The 23,035-nt window shown below is 34.0% G+C and overlaps 1 protein-coding gene across 1 annotated transcript in view; it reads left to right on the plus strand.

The window, feature by feature from the left end:
• The first annotated feature begins 1,284 nt into the window (after nt 1-1,284).
• The window catches only part of LOC117782117 (fibronectin type-III domain-containing protein 3A), a 69,061-nt gene continuing 47,310 nt past the window's right edge, over nt 1,285-23,035 (plus strand). The window contains 1 exon segment of the mRNA XM_034619088.1: nt 1,285-2,693. Within this exon segment, the coding sequence (XP_034474979.1) occupies nt 1,331-2,693 (1,363 nt within the window). The 5' untranslated portion in view covers nt 1,285-1,330.

The raw sequence follows: 23,035 nt of genomic DNA on the forward strand, positions 1-23,035 counted from the left end.
AATTGGGGCATGAATTTGGACTTGAAAAGGAGTTCTCTTCTGTACTTATGACTTCATTCTGTGAAAATTTCTAAGTGGCTACTCTGCTGAGAATTAGCTTGAATATTTCAGGTTATTGTGTCATACAAAATTTTTTTATTTTTCTTTAAAATTTGTTAGCAAAACGTAGAATTATTTTAACGCATATTAAATAGTTGAAGAAACTGTTGCATAATTTGGGGCGGACATTTGGTTAGAAACTACATTTTTAGCTTTCAATTTTTGACACTTAAAAGCCACTGATACAAGTATTTTTTTGATCGGGAAAGAAGAAAAATATTATTTTTAATTTTTATCATAATGTTTTTTTAATAAATTCTAAAAAAATTTTGATGTAATAATTAAATTTTAATATTTTCCATAATTCATAAAATAACTCTGATTTGTAATTGAATGAACATACCAAAACATAGAAAAATACCCAACTCATTTTGAAATTATAATAAAAATATATTAAACAACCATTTTTTAAATATTTTTATGTGATTTATGATTATGATTTTTTTTTTAAAAAAAATAACAAATTATGGCCATGATTTTAATAAAATTCAATTATATTTCTATTCTTTTTTCTATTTGCAGTTATCAACGCAAGCATATAAAATTTATATGTAATCTCCAACATGCAACTGCTACAAAAGCAGCCAAAAATTGTGGCATTATTTGTAAAATAAAAATAAATTTCAGTTGTTAGCTAATTAAAGTGTTAAACAAAGAATAACTTTATAATATATGTAACAGCAATAAAACAGCATACATGTAAATAAAATAAAAAAATTATATAATGGCTGCAGCTACAGTGAGTTCCCACTTGGAGGGACCGTCAAATGAGGTGCAGCTGGATGTAGTGTGTGGCACATGTGATTATTATGAGAGTTGTGATGCATCGACGGCAACATCAGAGATAGATATTGACAATGCGGAGGAAGATGCAACGGCGATACTTATCGATAACAGCACACAAACTGAAGATGACGATGATGAGGAAATCGAAGAGGAGGTGGAACAACGAAAAGAGTGTGTGAGAACGCAATTAGCGAAAATTGTTGAGGAAGAATTGGAAATGGATGCTGACAACGAAATACGAACTGAGAGCAAAAACGAAAACGACCACAATAATATTAATAATAATAATAATAACAATGTAAATAATATTACCAATAATAATAATAACAAAAATAAAACAAGCAAAGTCGGTGAGGAAATTGAAGAAAAGGAGGAGGTGGTGGAGGAGGTGAATGAGCAGTTGGATGAGGAGTTGGATGAGGAGGTGGATGAGGATGATGTGGAGATGGATGATATGACGAGGCTAACGGGTTTGGCTTTAGAGATGGGCTATGCCCGTATTATTGACTACGACAACTTTCGCATAATCGAGCATGTTATCGAGAGCGATGATGAGGATGATCCTAATAATGATAATGATGATGATGATGAAGAGGATGAAGTAGATAATGTTGAGGTGCAACAAAATGTTACAGCTACATCAACCGTGCATTTGGATTTGGTTGCTTTCATCGACGAAAGCTATCAACTAATCGATAAGGTAGATGCCAACAATGTTATCGATAATAACAACAATAATCGCAGCGCTGTCTGTAATATATCGACAAGTCAGGAACGTATGAAATCAGTACCTAAAGTTCAAATTGCAATCAACAACACCAAGTCAGAGGAGTTGCAACAACAACAACTACAAATTCCCACTTGCAGCACGGGGGAAGCATTGAAGAATAGTGCTTTGATCAAGGCGTACAAGTCGAATCTAACACCGCTGGCACCGCCATTTCAACCTGCTGCATTGAAGTCGCAGCTGCAACAGTCGGTGGCAAGCAGCAGTTGCAACATGACGCTCAACAGGAGTACATTGTATGCAGGCTATGAGCACACTACAGTTTATTATCAGCAACAGCAGCAGCAACAGCAGCAACAGTTGTCACCGAAGCGTCAGCACTGTGCACAGCATGGCGGCATGCCACACATTCATCTGCAGTCAAATAATGGAGCCCAATTGCTGCCCATACAATTGATAACACTGACACCAACGACAGCGACAGCAGCAGCAGCCGCAGCGGCTGCAATTGGAGCGCCAGTGGCAGCAACTGCTGCTGCTCCTGTGGCAGCAACGAGTGGCGCCACTGCCACCGCCTGGCCACTTGTGGAGGCGCCAATTTATATGGATATCAATGGCGATTATCGCAGCTTTTGTCCGGCTCATGGACCGCCAGGAATTGCTGCTGCTGCAGCAGCTGCTGCTGGCGCCAATGGGCAACCATTGCTGACGCACCAACATCATCATCATCATCATCTTCAGCAGCAGCAGCAGCAACATCACCAGCAGCAACAACATCTACACCAGCAACCACACCATCATCATCATCATCATCTGCAACAACAGCAGCAGGAACAGCAACAGCAACAGAATCTCTCCAACAAGCAACATTTGACAACAACGTTGACAAATGTTAATGGAAATATCGGCCAGGCGGCAGCAACTGCGCCGCAATTGCTCTTGCAACTGGACACGACTCTCCAACAGCAACACCAACACCAACAACAGCAGCAGCAGCGTCACCACCAACAACAACAACAACAGCAACAACAACAACAACAACCAATTGCTGTTGCTGGCAAACGCAGCAAACTTTATCGAGGTGAGTGTCCGTTTTATGATATTTGTCCTACGAAAGGGAATGAAATGAAACACAGAGGGGAATACCGTGTTTCATTCCAATCCCTTTTCTTCCAGTTAAGCCCCAAGGCTATTTGGCAATATATTTCATAGCCTGGCATTTATCCTTCTCGACCAAGTTAAGTATGTAGTTGCCTATACACAAAAACAAGCCATATATAGATGTTTGTCTGGTTAATCAGTTGCGTAAAAGTCAACTTACCCTCTCTCAAGAGATTCACTGATAACGAATACTGGTTGAAAACGCACTTAGTTCCTGGCTGGAAAATTAATTTTCTCTTCTTATGTATAGAAGGTAGAAACATGTCCTTAAATGCTTGCAGATAATTATGTGTTTGTGCCTTCAAGTACATACAAACCACAAGTTGCGTTCGACCGGCATTATCCGTGCTTTGGAAATATTTTCCACATTTGTGGTATTCTTGCTTTTCAACAGTTAATTAAAATGTTTCGTCCTCGAAATTAATAAATTAACTAGTTGAGTAAGACTGATAGTGCTCTAGTTTTCATAGTTATAATTGCTGTTTTTTAATATACTATTGAAACTATATTATTTTTAAATATAATTAATTTTTTTGTCAATAAGTTACATTGGTTTTATCATTGAAATAAATACATATGTATCTCGAGGAATATATTTAAAACTTTACTAGAGTTTTTCGTTAGCTTTGATGTTTCCTTATATTGTGATGTTACTGTAATTTTAAATTCATAGCTTTATCTCTAATAAAAATACAAATACAAACAAGTATACTATATTTTGTTAGTTGTAATAGCCCCGAGTAATCATTGATATTTCCCGCATTGAAGTAAGATTTTTTCCAATACTATGAATAGCTTATCGCTTAGACACTTATTAAATGCTTAAAGTTTAGTAATAAGGTTGTATTAAAAAAAAAATTAATTTTATTTTTTCTTAGTTAATTTTTTTTACCAGTCATAACAATAATTTTCATTCGATTAATCCTTTCAAAAAAAGAAAATCAATTCTTAATAGCATTTGCTTATGTTCTTTTATGATTATACTCCTCCCTCCTTAAGTGACACTTTCCATCACCTTTTCGACTTTAGTTATTACTAGTCACATTATAGTCTGTGATTCCAGCCGGATTTTAGTGCGCCAACTTGACCATATCCAGCTGTGATTACCGATGACTCTGTGTCATTTTTAGTGACCACCAGAGACACTGTCTCTTTCTAACTTTAGCTAGCTCATTTCCACACATAGCCATAAACAATGGCAAACATTACCCTTTGTTAGCCTGGTTTACCACTCGTTTCTTTTTCCCACTAACAATTTAAAATGTTTTGTGTTTCGTTGATTTTTTTCTCCAGTTTTTTCAACAAGGCGTTTTGCCAAAAAACAGTTGCGATCTTTCTTTATGCAGGCTGAAGTCATAATCCTGGGAGTTCTGCTTTTTCAATTCGCAAATCGTAAAAAACACAAAATTGTACTCTACATGTGTTTTTAATTAATTGAATAAAATAGTTAAGTTACTGCAGAAAAAGAAATTATGTTTGGAAAATTATAAATATTTTTATAATATACCGAAATTCGCGTAAAACTTGGTTAAAACGAAGGCTAATATGTTTTTTGGATTAGTTTGTTAGAGCCTTGTCTCCATTTTGCGCTTTGTGTCTATCATTTGTCTGTCTTCTGTCTTTTGTCGCCGTTCGCGTCTAGTGTGAATTTTTCAGCATTTTCCATTTGGTTCTCATTTTCCAGTTAGCAGTTTCCAGTTAGCAGTTCGGCCATTTTCCGTTCCTTTCTGCTGTAATAATTTTGACACTGACTGTGCTGTGCGCATACTTTCTTTTGCGACATCTGAAATGCGTTTAGTTTTTGGCTACGAATTTGTTTTATTTATTTTTTTTTTACTTCTTTCGTTTATTGAATATAATTTTTATTTGTTTGCTGTTTCCAGTTTGGCTTTTTTTGTTTGTTTGTTTTTATTCACATTGTAATTTATTCTGTGTTACGGTTTCCCATTTTTTTTGTAAGTCGGTATCCCATTGGTTTATGGCTTGTAAGTTGTTTATTATTAATGTTTGGCTCATGTTGGCAATTGTTTGGGCCCCGTTTTGCTGCCATTGTTGCTGCACTTTCGGCATGAGCTCATAATGAAGTCATATTTATTTGCCTCAACCATTTTTACCATATTTGTTGGACATAATATACGCGTCGCATGCGTCGTATGCGTCATATTGCGACAATGCTACCAACTCCCGCTCCCAGTTCTCAGCTCCCATAATCCAGTTCCCAATTTTCAACATTTTCAGCATCCATTGACCCTCCACCACAATGCTTTTCTCATTTTGCTAGTTATACATACATGTATATATATTCATACTAAACTGCATTAGCAACATTTAAGTAACGGCTTGTCCAGTCGTGACTCATAAAATGAATATGTACATGCTCTTATGTATGTGCAAATAGGCTGTTGATGCTTGAACTAAATTGCAACTCATGTGAGTTTTAGTTTTAGTCTGATGAGTGCTTTACAGCTAAACATAGAAATTAATCTATTTAGTGGAACGTGAAATCTTCAATTAAAACTTAATGCGTTGTGATATAGGTCAATGAAAAATCAGATGCCAGGAATTGATAAGGGCTTTCTAAGCTTATAAAGTGAGTCTTTTTAGTAGATATAAAGTTGATGTAGTGCTGGTATTAAAAACATTTTTATCTATTCAGTTTTAGATTATAACTATTTATGATTTATTTTAAATCGTATTTCTTACTTAATTTTAATCTAAAACAATTATATTAAGACAAATAAGAGTATGGCGTTCTTTCTGTAGTGGATTCATACATTTTTAAAATACCAAAAAAATACGCGGTACAAAAGACAAAAGTCAGTCATATTCCTAGGCCATACTATAAAATGATTATAAAATATAAATAAAGGTATTGTATTGTCAAAAATGAATGCCGTTTAATGCCTCAAAGGTATCCTGATAATTGCGAACATCCTTGTGAAACATTTCATACAGATTGTGTGCAAATTTAATTGGTTATACTCTCTTAGCCCAGTGTAACAATTGAAAAGTGCTCTGGATAAAAGTTAGTAAGCAAAAGTTTTATGCTCGAAGCCAAAACTTTTCAAACTGCGAAAAGGGAAAAATGCAGTTTATACTTAGTTGTTGTTTCTAAAAGACACGACTCCCTATTCTCTGCACATGATACATGCATACATATGTTGCAAGTCTTGTTGTGGTTGCCTTGAAGTTAGTTAAACGCAGTCGTGTATGTGCTTAACCTGCTCGTAAGACTCCCAAAAGTAGACAACGAACATCGCTTTAACACTGTCAGTTGTGTATTGTTCAACTTGAGAAAAGAGTTTGGGTATGAAACGTAGCACGAGACGTATGCGCAATATAAACTTAATGAAATGCACGAAAGTTGAAGCGGATAAAAATGAATTCAACTCGTGACATACTTATTCATAGAAGAGAGTAAAGAAGATAAGCTCCCTGCTGACATAAAAAGCATGCCTTCAGCTTGCATTAAAAAAGGAATTCTGACGCTTTTATGCGTAGGAAAATTATTATTTTATTTTTTGTGTTACTGATTTTTTTTGTGTAAAGCTTTGAAAAGAAGTCTTACATTTTCTACTCTGTTGGGTGGTTTTTAATTGGTTTTTTAAATTAGTTTGACATTAAAACATTATATATTTAATAAGATAACGAAATTATTACCATTATATTTATATTTTTATATAGTTATACATTTAAATATTTTGAATTTTAATTTATATATTGTTATTTATTATTTTTTTTTTATCTTTTTTTTAAATCCGATATTTATTTAATTTCTTAATTATTGATAAATATTTATATTTAACGTCGACAGAAAAAATATTAACTATAACTAAAATATTAAAAAAAAAGAATGTAAAATTAACACCAAAACTATATTATAACCTAAAAATTCAAAACTGTAAAAATAGAGCTTATTTAAATAAAATAAATTATTTATTTAAAAATTCATTTAGCATGTATGTGCTAAACTCTTGACAAACTCTATTTTATTTTCAATTAGTGACAGTTTTAAAAACTTAAGTGGACGCTTATGCAATCATTGAGATGCGCATTCTCTCAACTTGGCAAAGAGACAGACTTCTTCTTTAAGACCACGTCTTATTTGGTGAGTTAAAGGAGGTCAGGGTGAGGCAACTTCCAGGTATGATCGTGAAGAAAAAGTAGCTTTGGTCTGTCTGGTTTGGTATGATGTCATCACTTGACATTTTGTCAAATTGGCAGATGCATTCCTTTAGCTCCCATTAAAATGGTAACTGCAAATTAAATTACAAAGAATACTATTTGCACTTGTTGCCCGATAATCCAGAGAAAAATCTCGGCGACAATTCGACGCCTTTGATTTTGACCATTTTTGCAGGCCACACCCCTTGGAAAGTTATCTTTTAAGTCACTGGCTGGCCAAAAAGTTCAACGTTTTCATCTGACTACACTATAAATTCAATTGAATTTTGTTCCTACCGAAAGGTGTCTTGTGTTATTTTTTACAACCAATTATTTACTTTATTCTTGCTTCAATAAAAAACTAACCATGATACAATGATTTAAACGATGCAAAATGTATCACAACTTTAGCTAGCTCAAAGATTTCGAAAATTTAATTTTTTTCTCATATTTTTAGAAAACTTTGAATTGTCATTTAAATGATTTTCCTACAGATCAGGAGCTTTAGATTTTTTTCATTTGGTAAATTGAATTTTTCCCAATATTGTTCATTATGCTAAATACCTTCATCTGAAAATGTATTTCAAGAAATCTAAACATGGTCTTTCTATATTGTTGTCTTCATCAGCTTCCATGTTGATTTCTGAACTAATTTGTAATTTGTTTGCCTTATGTTGCACCTTTCCGCAAGACATTTTTCAAAGTAATTGTCATGATTTCCCGAGCAATGTTTCTTTCTTCTTGCTCTCTATCTTTTTTACAACCCCCTCTTCTCACCCCTGCGAAAAGAGCTAATTTTATGCCAGAAACTCGAAGGCAAAGGCAAAACTTGATCTTGTTTTATATAAATTTTTATGTTCATTTTTTTTTGCTTTCTGACAGCATCAAGTGAATTAGTCGCCGGGTACGTAAATTTATTTAAATATGTTACAGTGCCTGCCTATGTAACGGACTGGAGGAGCAGAAGGAACAAGCAGGGAGGAAAAGAAAATGAAAGATGCGAAACTTTTGCCGAGCGTCGCTGTCAGTTATAATGTCGTCTTGGCGGTAAAGTTTTTCGTTTTGGGATGGCAACAACTTTGACCAAAGTAGAGTCGGGGATCGAGACGTTCGTTGCCTGACACGCAATGATTACAAAACAGTTCCAAAAGTTTCAGTTCAAATTAAAGACTAGCACTTCATGTTGCCCGGTCCCAAGTAAATGTTGGCCTAGCACAATTTGCGGTGCATTGATGGTTAGGCCAAGTACTTGAGATACTTGCAGGTAGTTAAATGAAGTTGTTGCATAACTGCTGTTTTGTTAATAAATACAGCGTGTACTTGTTGATCTTTCAAATTTCAATTACGGCTTGCAAGTGAATTATTAATGGGTATTCCTCAAAGGTGGAATATACACGTAATTGCTTAATTGAGTAGCGCACGTGAAATACGAAATTAAATACCCAGTAAATTCAAATGAAATTAAATAAACCTTAGTCTTTTGCCAATTTATAACAATTCTGAAAACAGTCGGTTCAAATATTAAATTATAATTCCAATAATCCCTACATATTTTGAAGATGTTACTAAAATGTTAATGATTTTTTGTTTTATTTAAAAATTATTGATGTTAGTTACATTTTTTATGGTTAAATAAATATAAATTTTAAAAATATAATAAATGCCTTCCTTAAATTATTTTATTTTCATTTTTATTTAATTTAAAACTTTTTAAAATTTCTGAGACTAAATCTAGAAATTATTTTTGTTTCATATTTATTTAATTTAAAACTTACTAAAATTTCTGAGCCTAAATCTAAAAGGAAAATAACAATACTTTTTCAATTTGAATGCAGAATGAATTTAGATGCCTTTTCAAGATCAAAATGACACTAATTAGTTTTGACAGAGTTATGACTTAGGAATTTTACAAGAACTAATTTTTGTACAATTTAACACAATATTTAAAAAAAAATGAAACGCCTCAGAATTTTAATTTCCAAAATTCCAAAGGGTAACCTTGTGCATTAAAATCAAAACAAAGATCTCGAGAAACAATTTTTATTGAAGAAAATCATTAAACTTGAAAGCCCATTTAACCCATTCAAAATGGGTGAAAATAACAAGTTAAGGTATAGAAAAGTGAATTCACATTTTGCAAATTACACCGGACAATTTTTATTTTTTACATTGTAAAAATTATACTTTAATTTTCGCTCATTGGGATAAAAGTAAAAAATCTCACATTTTTAGACCTTGTACTTAAAAAAAGTACAGGGGTCTATTGGGTTTGTTTTAACGAATATGTGCGTAACAGACAGAAGGAGGTGTCGCAGACCCTATAACGTATATATATTCTTGATCAGCATCAATAGCCAAGACAAGTGTCCGTCGGTCTGTCTGTCTGTCTGTCTGTCTGAGACACCAAACTTGGTATGTAGGTTCCTCTATATTGCAAGCAGAACAAGTTTATTTCACGCCCCCTTTATCGCCCACAAATCGAAAAACAAAATTTCATATCCAAATTATAAGAACCATTTAAAAGCTAGTGACACCGAATTCTGTATGAAGATTCCTCAATGCTGCAGGCATCAGATCAAGATTGTTTCTTTTTTCAATCGGACCACTATATCATATAGCGCCCATAGGAGCAATCGGTCGAAAATCAAGTTTTAGTAAACTTGGTTTTATATATCCTGTCCAAAGTTGGTTCGAATCAAACCACTATATCATATAGCGCCCATAGAAACAATCGGTAGAAAATCAAGTTTTAGTATGAAACACTTTTTTGTTTTATGAGATATAGTATATATGTGGTTGAGTTTAGTTCACTATCAGTTACTAGCTCAACATAATACTTATTTCGATTATGGGTTAAAAATTGACACATTTAATGGTTTAATTTTCCTACCAGACGCTCAGTGACGCTTCATAAGTTATATAAGCGGAAGAGATTCAAGAGAGTTGTCTACAGGGCAAACATTCATTATCCGTGCGGAGTAAGCGAGTATTAAAAATTGCCAATTCATCCTTTGTTGTGAATAATTCACTTTCCAAAACTGTATTTGTATCTGTATCTGTAGGCGCCCCTTCACCTGACCAGCGTTGACTTTCGATTAGAGCGAAGCGCGTGCATTGAACCGCCCAGGTTCCAAAATTGCATAGACCCAAAAAAAAAGAAGAAAAAAATCTCATCTGAATCCGAAGGCAACGGCAACAAAAGCGAAAGGTGTCTCTAGTGCTTATGATGATAGTAGTTGTAGAGGAAGTTTGCAAAGGGTGGGAGGAAGTAAGAGTAAAACGACTCAAATCAAGTTGCACGTACTCTCATTTCGTACTTGTAGCAGCTACAAGCTAAAAACGAAAAAAATTATAAGGTTAAAGAAAAAGTTGTGCTGGGTTTGCTTAAAATCCGCAAATAAATGTCACGAAGCAAGTTGAAAGCTCGAGCAGAAGCAACAATTGTCGCCAGGGAGCAGTTGATGGGGTGTGCAAGGGGGGGTGGTAAGGTTGCAATAGTGGGGAAAAGCCAATGGCAAAATAACTGTGCGGAAAATCCATTCGGAGTGCAATACACCGACAAGCGACAAAAAAATTAAGAAAAATACAAAGCTTTTACTCGCCAGCTAAGTGGAAGAAGCACAAGGCCAATGGGGCAGAAGAAATAGGTTAGAAGGGTGGGGCTAGATAGTGAGAGAGATGGAAACGGGATAGCGGATATGCAATTATTTGCCTGCAAATGACTGAAAATGCGCATTTATTTCAATTTGGTGTAAGAAATGATCCAAAAGCTTCAGGCAAGATTATGCTTACGGTGTGTCTTAGCTACTTGCCACAGACATCGCGCCACATCCACTTGCCGCAAAGCAAATGTAGCAATTCAAGTGCGACAAAAATCTGTTCCACAATTTAATTAACTTGAAAATTTCACTGAAAATTAGATGCAAATTGAGATGTTTTACCTTGAACTAAAAAGCTTTTAGAATGGAAAAACTTTATACCAAAATACCTTTGTATAATATATTTTTTTTATATATCAACTGCATGTTGATAAATAGGAAATTTAATATGAAGAAAAAAACGTAATCTTTAGTCTATTAAGTTTGTTTTAAAAAATATGTGCGTAACAGGCAGAAGAAGGCGTGGCAGACCATATAAAGTGCATATATTCTTGATCAGCATCAATAGCAGAGTCGATATAACAATGTCCGTCTGTCCATCTGTCTCTCAGAGACTGTAAGAGCTAGAGACAAAAAACCTGGTATGTAGGTTCCTCTGTATTGCAAGCAGATCAAGTTTGTTTCAGAATTTGGCCACGCCCCCTTTAATCGACATAGAAAATTGTATATCCAAATAAGAACAATTTAAAAGCTAGTGACACCAAACTTGGTATGTAGATTCCTCTATATTGCAGACAGATCAAGCTTGTTTCTTTTTCGATCGGACCACTATATCATATAGCGTCCATAGGACCGACCGGGCGAAATTCAAGTCTTAGTATGAAAAACTCTTTTGTTTTATGACATATCATACCCAAACTTAAAGAACATGCATTTAAGTTAGTCTTATACAGTTGGTTCAAAACTGACCCCTATATCATATAGCTGTCATAAGAACGGTCGGGCGAAAATCAATTCTTAGTATGAAAAACTTATTTGTCTTATGAGATTTCAAAACTAAACTTATAGCATATGCATTTAAGTTAGTCTTATACATCCTTACCGAAGTTGGAGCAAATCAGACCACCATATCATATAGCTGTCATATGACCCATCGAGCAAAAATCAAGTTTTAGCAAGAAAATCTATTATTTTTTATGAGACATCGTAACCAATCTGATAGAATATGCAATTAAGTTAACTAAATATTTTTTAATTTTTTTCCATTCTTAGTTTTTGCCATAGTAAGTACGGGGTCTCCGACAGTCGAGTATGCTCGACTGTAGCACCGGCCCACTAGTGTTAATAAATATTAATATTATTTGTGAGGTTATGGAAAGCTTTGTATTTGTCCCATCTTAGGTCATTTACTCTGCACCAGTAAGATTTAATTTTATTCAAAGTCATCTAAAACTCACAATGTTCTGCTTCTTATCTTTAGTTGCCAAAAATAATTTATATAGACAGAGTTTAGACATGTAGAGTAGACCATGTTGGTTAACACATGGCAATGGTGGCAAATGAATTCCATTTTGGCTTAAAGCAACTGAAAGTTGTGCTCTTTGGTCAGTAAGCTGGTTGCCAACAAAGTGTCAGTTTGTAAAATTCTGTTCCCTTTTTTTCTCCCATCTGCTTCTGTTAGCAAAGATACACACTCCATAAATACATGAACTATTTATGCATATATATATGTACATTCATGCTGGTACATAGTTTGCCGGAGGGTGAAGTGTAACTTGTTAAAAGGTTTTCCCGTTTGAGTCGATCTGGATTTTGGCCATCGTTGGATGAAAAAAATATATTGCTTATGCTAAAGACATGTTCGCAACGTGGATATGCATATATTCTCATTAATTTGATAGAGAATATCGAGCTAAAAGTGTTGGCAAATTTGACATTCGAAATTGCATAAAATTGCATATCTATGAATATATCGAACAGTATGGGAAAAGTGATAAAATCTTTTAAATGTGCTTGTAGGTAATTTGTACTTACATATTCTGCGATATAAGAACATCCGAACTTAAAGTACATTTTACTTAAAAAAAAGTTAATAGGCAAATGAAAATTTTCAGTGATACTTTAAACAACTTTGAAAAGATTAAAATAAATAAATCAATAAAATCTTTCTATAAATATTTTTAAATATATTTTAACATCTTTTTTATAATATAAATTTATATTTAAAAAGTTTTTATCTGTTTTTTCTTTGCAGGTAATTTATTGACTAATTGATTTTCCTAACGAAGATATTAAAAAACAAAGGCATAGCTGTAATATTGTTACAATAAATTTTGACAGATAAGAACTATATTATTATATTTACAACTATAAATGTATATTTAAGAAATCTGAAATACATCAGGTTGCGAGAGTACGGTATAACATGCACTCGATTATAATTACCAAATTTGAATTAAAAATATTTTATATAAATCAATTAGTTTTATAAATTTATATATAACTAAAATCCTTTCAATATTTTGGTGTTGTAAAAACAGCTTTATGACATGTCTTAAGTGCATTTGAAGGTTCAACGACAGTGTTAAATTTGTTTAATACTGTATAATATATACAAAAGTCTAAATTGTATTCATTAGTAGAAATACTTTAAGTGAGCACTACTATTATCTTCTGTAATATATTTTTTATACTTTATACAGGGTGTCTCCTTTCATTGCAAGTACCTATAGATGCAGTTAGTAATCTTTTCTCAAATGCGCCTTGACACATTTTAAAATTGCAACTGTAATTAAGCGACAACAAAAGCATTGATTTTGTCAGTACTTTAACTTGTTAATTACATTAACATTTGCAAATTACGATAATAATGACGTTTGATAATGACGATGACGGTGACAGAAAAGGCAAAAGCTTAGTGCACTCAACCCGCATGACAGCTTAAGTTGAAGTCACAAACGACCAACTGACTGACTGACTAACTGACAATCAATTTTTCTATTTTTTTCTTCTTCTTATTATTTTTGGTTTTTTTTTTTTGGTTTTTCCTTTGTGCAATCATATCTCAAAGCTTTTGCAAATTATTCAGCAGCCATGCAACCACAAGAAGCTGAAGAAGTAGATGGAGAAGTAAAAGGAGAAGCAGTAGGAGAAGTGGGTTTCGAGGTCTACATTGCGAACGCACCTTCACATTTGTCTTCACGTCATGCGTTACCTGTTGGTTGAGTCTGTTATGTCTACACCCATAGGCAACAATATAGGTGCGGTTGAAATGAAAATGCTATAAATTAGTTTGGTAGTAGTAAGCATAGATATTGATAAAAATTGTGAATGCATTAAATCGCAATTAAAGAATACAGTTGCAATTTCTAACTATATCTTTAGCCAAAATTTCAGAAATAGTAAATATGTACATTGTGTAAAAAAGTAATCTTTAGTTGAATCAAAAACTTTATTAGATGTTAGCTTAAAAAAAAGGAAAAGTAAATTCATTGAGTATTTTTTAAAATATATATATAACTTAATGTAGTGTATAATGTAGTGATGTAAAAATACATAAAATGTCGAAAACTCGATTTTTGAGTACTTCAACTCGATCATTTTTATTTCATCGAGTGTATTAAATCGATTTTCATGAAATATCGACAACTGACAGGAGTTTTTTTTTATGGTTATTAAATTGCAGAATTATAATAATATAGTTGCGTTTCTAAAATAAAAAAATTTTGGTGATAAAACTCGATAATTTTAAGCTAAGGTATTATTTTTCAATATATCGACAAGTCGATTTTTTGGTTTACTTGACCTTTCGATTTAAAGTTTGATTTAACTTGTCGTTTATATTATTGTGACTAGATTTTTATTTGTAGTAGCTCTTAGCAGTTACCAGTAGAGGGCGGGGGTGTTTTTCAGATGTCATCTGATCTATGATATGTAAATTAACAACAATTTATGATGACAACGTTCCCATATCAATTTTAAAACTCCAGACAGCCCATCACAACCTCGTCATAGAGACAGAATTAAAGCCAAGAGACAGAAACCGAAACAGAGACAGAAACAGAAACAGAAACCGAGTTAATCGGGCGGCTGATTAAAAGAGATATTAAAATGCAGGCAAGATTTAAATCATTTACCCATGTTTGTACTGAACAGAACGTGCTTAAAGGAATTTAATACATGAGACTAAATGGCGAAATTATATTTACTATTATTATATTTTCGAAGTGAATCTTACATTATTTAAAATTGATTGCGAGAAAATTCCCTCGAAATATGCCAACAATTTATCTTAAACACCCGCATATTAGCTAGCATACTCGGGATCATCTTAATTTTGTTTATGCTCTTATACATACTCTTATACACGCTCTCTTATACTATAGTGTTGTCTGCAGCTTCTAACTGGCAAACTGGTAACAGTGCAGCCGTTACGGGTGTGTTGAACCTGTGGCAGAGCTCGAGCTCTTAAGCGGCCTTCCAATTGAAAACTGGAATTGGAATTGGAATTGGTTTCACTGGAAGCATTGGTATGCGAATTTCGGAATCACGGAATAGTCAATGGAAGCAAGCCCAAGAAGTGCCAACATCAACAACAATAAAAACAAGTCATAAAAAAACATTGCGCACTTGTGATCGGTAGGAGTAAAAAATGAATGTGTATCAAGATTGAGGGAGAATGGCAGGCAGACTAAGATAGAGAGAGAGAAACAAAGAGAAGGAGAGACAAAAAAAGTGAGAGACAGAGCGAGTAAGGGAGAGAGGCAAAAGACAATGCAAAAGGCATCTGAAATTAAAATTTTTACACTCAATAGCATGTATGTAGATATAAACATACATCTACATATATGTATGTATGTTTATAAGTAAATTTAAAGTAAGGTTCTCTTGAGAGTAAAAAAATAAAATAAAAAAAAAGGGGATCAGTCGAGCGCACTCGACAGTAGGATACCCTGTGCTCAGGCACTTAGGAGCTTTTCAGCACGCTTAAGATGTTATACCTTTGGAAAGTGCTGTATTGAATTTTCGACGGCAGCTATATGATGTAGCGGTCCGATTTGATTGAATTGGCCATTGCATACTACGAAATGCAAACACGATCTTAAAGTTCGTGTATGGGAGCCTTAATGTGGAAGACAATGAGATGGAAAGGTAAATACGGAGAGCTCGTGAGTTTGGGAGAGTGTGTGACTAAAGAGAGAGAGAGCGACAGAAAGAGAGAGAGAGATAGCGCGCGAGAGAGAAGGAGAGAGGAAAAGTATGTTTGCAATGTTGTTGTTTATACTGATGTTTCTTTGATTATTCCAGTGAGCACTCAACAAGTCAAGTTACACACATATATATGTACAAGTCTTATACACGCACACACATGCACAGAGAAGTAGCTGCAGCCACAATGCATTTAGGTCTTTGTTGTTGTTGTTGCCGTGAATGAAATCAATGCACCAAGTGCTAAACACAAGTAAATAACTGAAACTGTTAACATGGCCAAGTGGTTTCCAAGCCAAGCGAATTTCAAACCTGTAATGAAAGCAAAGGACTGGAAAAATAATGATTAAAGTCGATGATGAAAATATGCATATAAAATTAGTCGCGAGAAGGAAAAATCTGCTGGCCACAAATATGGCAAAAAAAAAAATGAAATAAAATGCAACCAAGTCGCAGGTTTTGCGGGCCAAATGCAAAAAATGGCAAAAACTCGATTTATGAGTTTGAATGCAGTTTCTTTTTTACACACACATACAGCTAGAGTCACAATGTGTGTGCGCTTTTGAGCCGGGACTGCATACCAAAAAGCTGGTTACCTTACTAACCAAGAGGTTGCCTCGAAGAGTTGCTCAAAGATACAAACAATCTAAATGCTGCAAAATTTAATGATTAACAGCAAAAGTCAAATATGTAATTTAGATAAATATTACAAATAAAAAAGTTTTTATAAAATTATCTGCAAGTTGAAAGATTGATTCTTTTTTTAATTTGTTAGGAAATAAAAAGGTTACCAATTAATTTTAGATATTTTGAAAATATTACAAGAATCATATAATAAATACTACTTGCACTCGCAATCAATAATATGTTATATCAATAGAATACTGTAAAATGGGAAATACAAAATTGAAATCCAAAATGTAACTAGGTAACTAAAATAAGGAATAAAATTGGGAAGGGAAAAACTAGTAATTCACAAAGTCAATCAGATTTTAATTAAAAATCGATCGATTGATTGTAAAAATTGACAACTTTTTAATAAGTATTATGTTTAGTTATTTATGATTATTAAGTAAATTATGTAACTAGATGTAGGGTATTTATTTTCAGCATAAGCCGACCAAGTAGGTACAACCGGTTGATTGCCTGCATAAGAACTGGGAAATCCCCCATAATATGAGTAAACACATAAAAGTGTCAAGAAGAGTCTGATAATTTTTACCTTTTATACATTTCAACAACGAAAGGGAGCTGACCTGGTCAAGGTCTAGCTTGGGTTCTACAAAAAGGATTGATATGGATTAAGACAAGGCCAGAGAGTTAGGGTATAGCTTCTGCGGGGGAATTGTGGAAAGAAGAAGCTGATGGCCAGCATCTGAATTGGAGAAAAAGAGAAACAAAATGCGAAGCGGTAAAAACAAAAAAAAAGCTGGCAAAAAACCAGTGAGAAGCGCAATCTACGGTAATTTAAATAGGGTATATGCGACTGAGTAAAAGCTTGATTTTTATATATGTAAAATCGACTTTAATTAGTGTACATAAAGAAAATATTAAGAATTATAAATCAAATAAAAATATTTACAATTTTATCATTTTATATACAGTTTAAATTTATAACGGAGATTATAACAAATGTAATGTTATTAAACAATTTTAATGGTATTCAAAAAGTTGCCAAGTCTTCGACAAATTGAAACTTCTCAAAGTTGAAAGACAACAGAAAGCATAACAATGCCTTAATCCCATGTGGCATGTGGCATGTTGCAGTGTCGTCAATGAATGATTGTTGTAATTATAAAGATGCATCCAAAACTTGATTGAGGACTCGACTTGCAACTTTGAAATAGGTGTAATTTTGTTTTGTGCATTTGTGACGTATGTCAAACTGCAAAGTTGTTGCAAGTTGTGGCAACTGGTGAAAGTTGCAATCAGTTGTTGCAGCTGTTGCATGTTTTTCAAGGTCTTTTCCATTGCTTGCAGAGTTGCAGTGAAGGGATTGCCAGTTATGAGATGTGCTCGACACTGAAATACCCTGCCAGCTATTGGTCATTCAACTTTCTCAACACTAACTTCTTCTTTTTTTGTGTTATCTATTCGCACTCCAATTCGCATTCGTTTAGTTGTAGATCGGTTGCAACTGCCACACAGCTGCAACGCATTGCTTGTTGCAAGTTGGTAGTTTCATTGGCCTCGTCAGCTTATGCTGTATTTATAGCTTGACCAGCTCTTTGTATTTGTGGCTCGAAGCAGATTTCGCCTCATTTAAACTTGTTCCTGCTGTTGAGGTTGCTTCTTCTATCTGCTCATACATACATATATACACGTACTCCCCCTTTTCAGCTTTAACAACGTGTTGTCTCATTGCAGGTAGCCAACATTTTTCCTCATCATCATCATCTTCATTATTGTTGTTGTTTCTTTGCTGTGATTGTTAGAGTGTAAAACTTTGGCTTTGGTATGCGCACTTTCTCCTTAAATGCTATTTTCGTTAACATTGTTTTCGTCATCGTCGCAGTCGAAGTCTTAGCACTCATTATCATCACCATCACCATCATCATCATCATCATCATCGCGTTGCCTTCGTTTCCGAATATCTGTAACTCTAATATCTAATTTGCGGCTTACCTGTCGACTTCCCTTTCGCCTCTCATTCATCAGTTGTCCACCCACCCAGTCAGCCTCCCATCTTCTGTTCTCCCCCGCCCATAGTTGTTTATTTTTCTTACATTTTTCCAGCTTTCTTTTTGACATTCGTCTAATCTGTTGCTGTGTTTTATTTATTTTATGTTTTTTGTTTTGATCTATAAATTGGTGTTTAATTGGCGCTTGTCAGTGTCGTAATTTGTAATGCAAGCGGAAAGAGAGGCTGCAACACTTTTTTTTCTAAAGTGGCCTGCTTGTGTGTTGACCCCATTTCGCTGTTGGCTCAAAGCGTTTGCAAAAGCCACTTGACAACTGGCAAAATTGTGACCAACTGCAGCAAGAAGAACTCCGTCAACTGATTAAGGACCTCACCGTCTACACTCAGGACAAGTGGCTTACAGCAAAATAGCTGCAACTGCTCTTGGCCAAGTTCTTAGCTAAAGCTCAGCTATCGACCGCATTTATACTGAAAATGGCTAAGAAAAATTTTATTAAATATGCATATAGCAAACAAATTCAACTTAGATATAGTATACAAATACAAATATATTATATAATAATCATGTAATCTTAAATTTTAATACATATGACTAGAGCCTTAATTTAAAAGCTTTGTCTTGTAGCGCTAGCAATCAAAATAATCCAAAAAAAATAAAAGGGTTGAATTCACTTATAGGGAATTAAGAATGGAACAGATTTGTCAATATAATTATGAAACAAAATATAATATATAACATAATATTTAAAATAAAATATATTTAAATTTAATATATAAAACAAAAAAGATTAGAAATATAAAATAATTTAAAATTTAATTAAAACTCTTTAAATTACAAAAGATACTTTTACTTATTTTTGAATAAAAACAAAATTATAAATATTTGCATTGATTTGAAGTTCACTATAGACAGTTTCGCCAGTCTATATAACATATACTTATATATTATTCTCTTAGAGTAAGAGTATTATTATTAGCTGTTGCAGTCAGCACACGCCATAAAGTCTGAGTTTGTGCATCGTTTGAGCCCAAAAATGCATTGTTAAAAATACATTTTTTATGCAACCAATTGAAATAATGCGTAAACTGAAACATACATTGCAAAAATATTTTTCATTGCATCGCCATCTGGCAGAGTGACCCAATTGCAGCTCCTTCTGCTACAGTATTTTGTGTATATAGTATTTATGCATATATATTTTTACTCAGTCTCGCAGTTGCTGCATGTGGTATGTGGCATGTACTGCACTTGTGCCACGTTCGTTAAAACTTTTTAAAATTGGTTGAAAAAAAACGCATATACGTTTTAACCAATACACTCGTTGAATTAAAGAATTTTTGGTATTTATTCTTTCAAAATTGTGTGTGCAAACAAATTTCAGAGAATTTCCAAACTGTATGAAAAATGGGTAAATAAAGATTGCAAAGTTGAATACTTCAAAGTAAAAAAATGGAGAAAACTGTAAATACTCCTAAAAAAAAAAAAATTTTAAGTATTTGATTGAAAATCCCCAAAAATATTCGCAACGCTTTATTAAAACACGGACAATGCCGGTTATCAGATAAATTTTTATATATGTACTATATATGTTGCATGCAACTGTCATTCGGAAACGCGGGCGTAGTAAAAATATTGATTTACGCAGCGATAAATGCCACAGATACAAATGTAGCAGAAAGATACAAATGTATCTATCTATCTAGCTATCTGTAGTCGCACAACGCGCTGCTGCACACACAATGCTGGAATATAGAAATCAATTGAAGGTTTTGATTAATTGACATGAGCAATGCAAATGTTTTTGGCGCTTTCACAAATATACATACATATGTATGTATGTAAATGTACATTTAAATAGTAGTATATGTACATACATGTGTATGTATGTATTTTTTTGTGTGTTGTCAACGCGCCAAACAGCATAATATTTAAAATGTATCCAAAAAGAGATACATTACACATTACGGCCATCGTTGCCAAGTCTTGGAAATTCCCTTCACTGCATTATTTCCCACACCAGCCGCAGATATCGAAATAAAGCCAATGACAGAGACGGCATGATGAGAACGAGTAAGCGAGAGTGCAACAGAGGCAGAAGTTGTTGTCGTTGTTGTTGTAGAGAAGGGGACTGGCATTGCAATATCTGAGAGATACTTTGAGCCGGCTTGCAAAGTTGGTAGTACGTCGTTGTCTGACTGCAGGGCCGTCGTCGTCGTCGTAGTCGTCATAGTCATTTCCAGTGTCGTAAATTTTATTAAAGTGCCCCACTCTATGCGAGCTTGCCACAAAAGCTAGTCAAGCAGGCTTTGGACAACTTCAACAGAGCATAATCATCATCAACAAGATGTTTATGCTGATCATCATTACATTGATGCGACATCATTTTTAACATACATGTCTTATGTGATTTACTTGATTTATTTGATATTTTGAGTTTTATTTTAAAAAACTGATCTTTTTTGATGAAAAACTGATCTAAACTAGATTTCGACTAGGTATACAGTCCGTTAAGTAATTTTTTGGACATAATCAAAAACTTATGTATTAAAGTCTTCCTAGAAGTAATGAAATCCAAAGGTGTTAACTATTTTTAACAAATATTAAATTGATACAGTATGTCAAAATTGGCAATTGTCAGACAATTGACAAAAAATAAAAATTAACCTACTTGCACATAATACAAATAAATACAATCATGGATTACAATTTTAATTTACTTGCCATTTATTATAGTTAGAAAAGGAACTAATTAAATTTATTGGATTTGAATATTTCTTGTCGAAACAATTACTTGACTAACTGTATGGCGCTCGGTCTAATGCTCAAACGCTATCACTAAAGTTAAAGTTAAAGTTCAAATTGATAAAGTTGATGATGATTTTGCTTTGTTGGTGGCACGATGCTCCGAATTTGGTTACTTTTGACCTAACACTGGAAGGTTATCTGCCAGCCGCAAAGCATAACTTGAATTAGATTCTAAATCTGTAGAATGCTTTTTCAATCTAATATTATTTTTATAAATAGACAAAAGATCTTATTGAGAAAAATTTCAACTTAATAAAAAAAAAATTATTTCAATTTAATAGCGTTTCTTAGCAGTTGGCGATAAATTCAAGTTGCCAAATTGTCGAATCTGCTGTATTCGTGGCATTTTTGTGACTGAAAACGAAAACTCAATTTTAATAAGAAAGAAACAACAACAAACAATCGGTAGTGTAAATATTTCAAACTCTCTTTGAACGCACACTCTCTCTTTAGTTGTGTGTGACGCTCTCTTCGCCCACACAAAATGCAGGCAGCGTTGCCGGTGTTTTTTTCACATTTTGAATTTACTACTACAAACTGACGACGTGGATGTTTTTTTTGTTGTGTTTGCTATGTAGATACAATTGTATCTCACGTTTTGGACTTGTATGTATGTACGTATGTAGTTGTAGTAAATGCCGCTCAGCTGACAGCAGCGGGACCGGCCATGCACTGGATTGTGCGGGTCTGGCTAACGACTTTGTCGACTCCGACTCGAACTCGAACTCGAGCTCAACTCAACTCAACTCAACTCAACATCACATCGCGTCCGCTGTCTGCTGTCCGCTGTCTGCTGTCTGCCGTCTTCCCGTCTGTCTGCTGCCTTCTGCATTCCAGTGTGTGGTTTCCAGTCAGACATCAGCGAAAGATATTTCGGACTGGCACCGTTCCAACGAGAGCGGCCATGCAACATTGCCATCGTCGGGGCAGCATCGTGTGCGTCGAGCTCGTCGACACTTCGGCTCGTTTCGGTTTCGTGATTGTTCGAGGGAATAGCGCCAGCATTCCGAACAGTCCGATATTAACTTTCAAACTGTACGGTTTGGGTGCGTTTCCAGCAACGCAAGCAGCGTGTCGTGTTTTTACTCAGTCACACTACCACAAACACAAAAACAACAACAACTACAACTACAACAACAATAATAATGCAAGCAGCAATAACGGCAACAACGAACAACTATTATTATTATTATTATTTTAATTATTGTAATTATGATTTATATTGAGCAAACGATTGTTTTGAAAACAATTAAAGTGAGTGCTAAAATCCGTCATTTTTGGCGAAACTTTTCACGAAATGCATAAATATAATAAGACGTACGAAAAAGACATAAAATAAGCCATTATTTATGACTTTTGATTCACATCCTGCTCTTTGTGTTGTGCATTTGTATTCGGTTTTATCTTCCTCGGTTATAGTAGTTTATGAACAACAACGAATAACGATCATGCGACATCAAGTTTAAGTTTCTTCTTCCTTTTTGTATTATGATTTTTTTGTTATTTGTTTAATATACATTAACATATATATTATATTCGTGTTGATTTTGATTTACAAAACGGAATCCGCTCTTTTCAATTGTAATTTCCGGTGTAGCGGAATTTCACTGTGCATGAGTGTGTGTATGTGTGTGTGAGATAGCGTGAAACACAGAGAAAATGACAGTGACCAAGGGGGAGAGAGTGTATGTGAGTGTGTGTGCATGTGTGTGTGTGTGTGTGTGTGTGTGTGTGTGTGTGTGTGTGTGTTTAGTAAGCACAATGATAAACATAAACAGGCTGTAAAGTGAAATGAGTGAAAACTGAGCCCAGAAAAGTGCAAAAAATACATTAAAAACAAAATA

The sequence above is a fragment of the Drosophila innubila genome, assembly GCF_004354385.1.
Source record: "Drosophila innubila isolate TH190305 chromosome 2L unlocalized genomic scaffold, UK_Dinn_1.0 4_B_2L, whole genome shotgun sequence".
Classification (NCBI taxonomy): Eukaryota; Metazoa; Arthropoda; class Insecta; order Diptera; family Drosophilidae; genus Drosophila; species Drosophila innubila.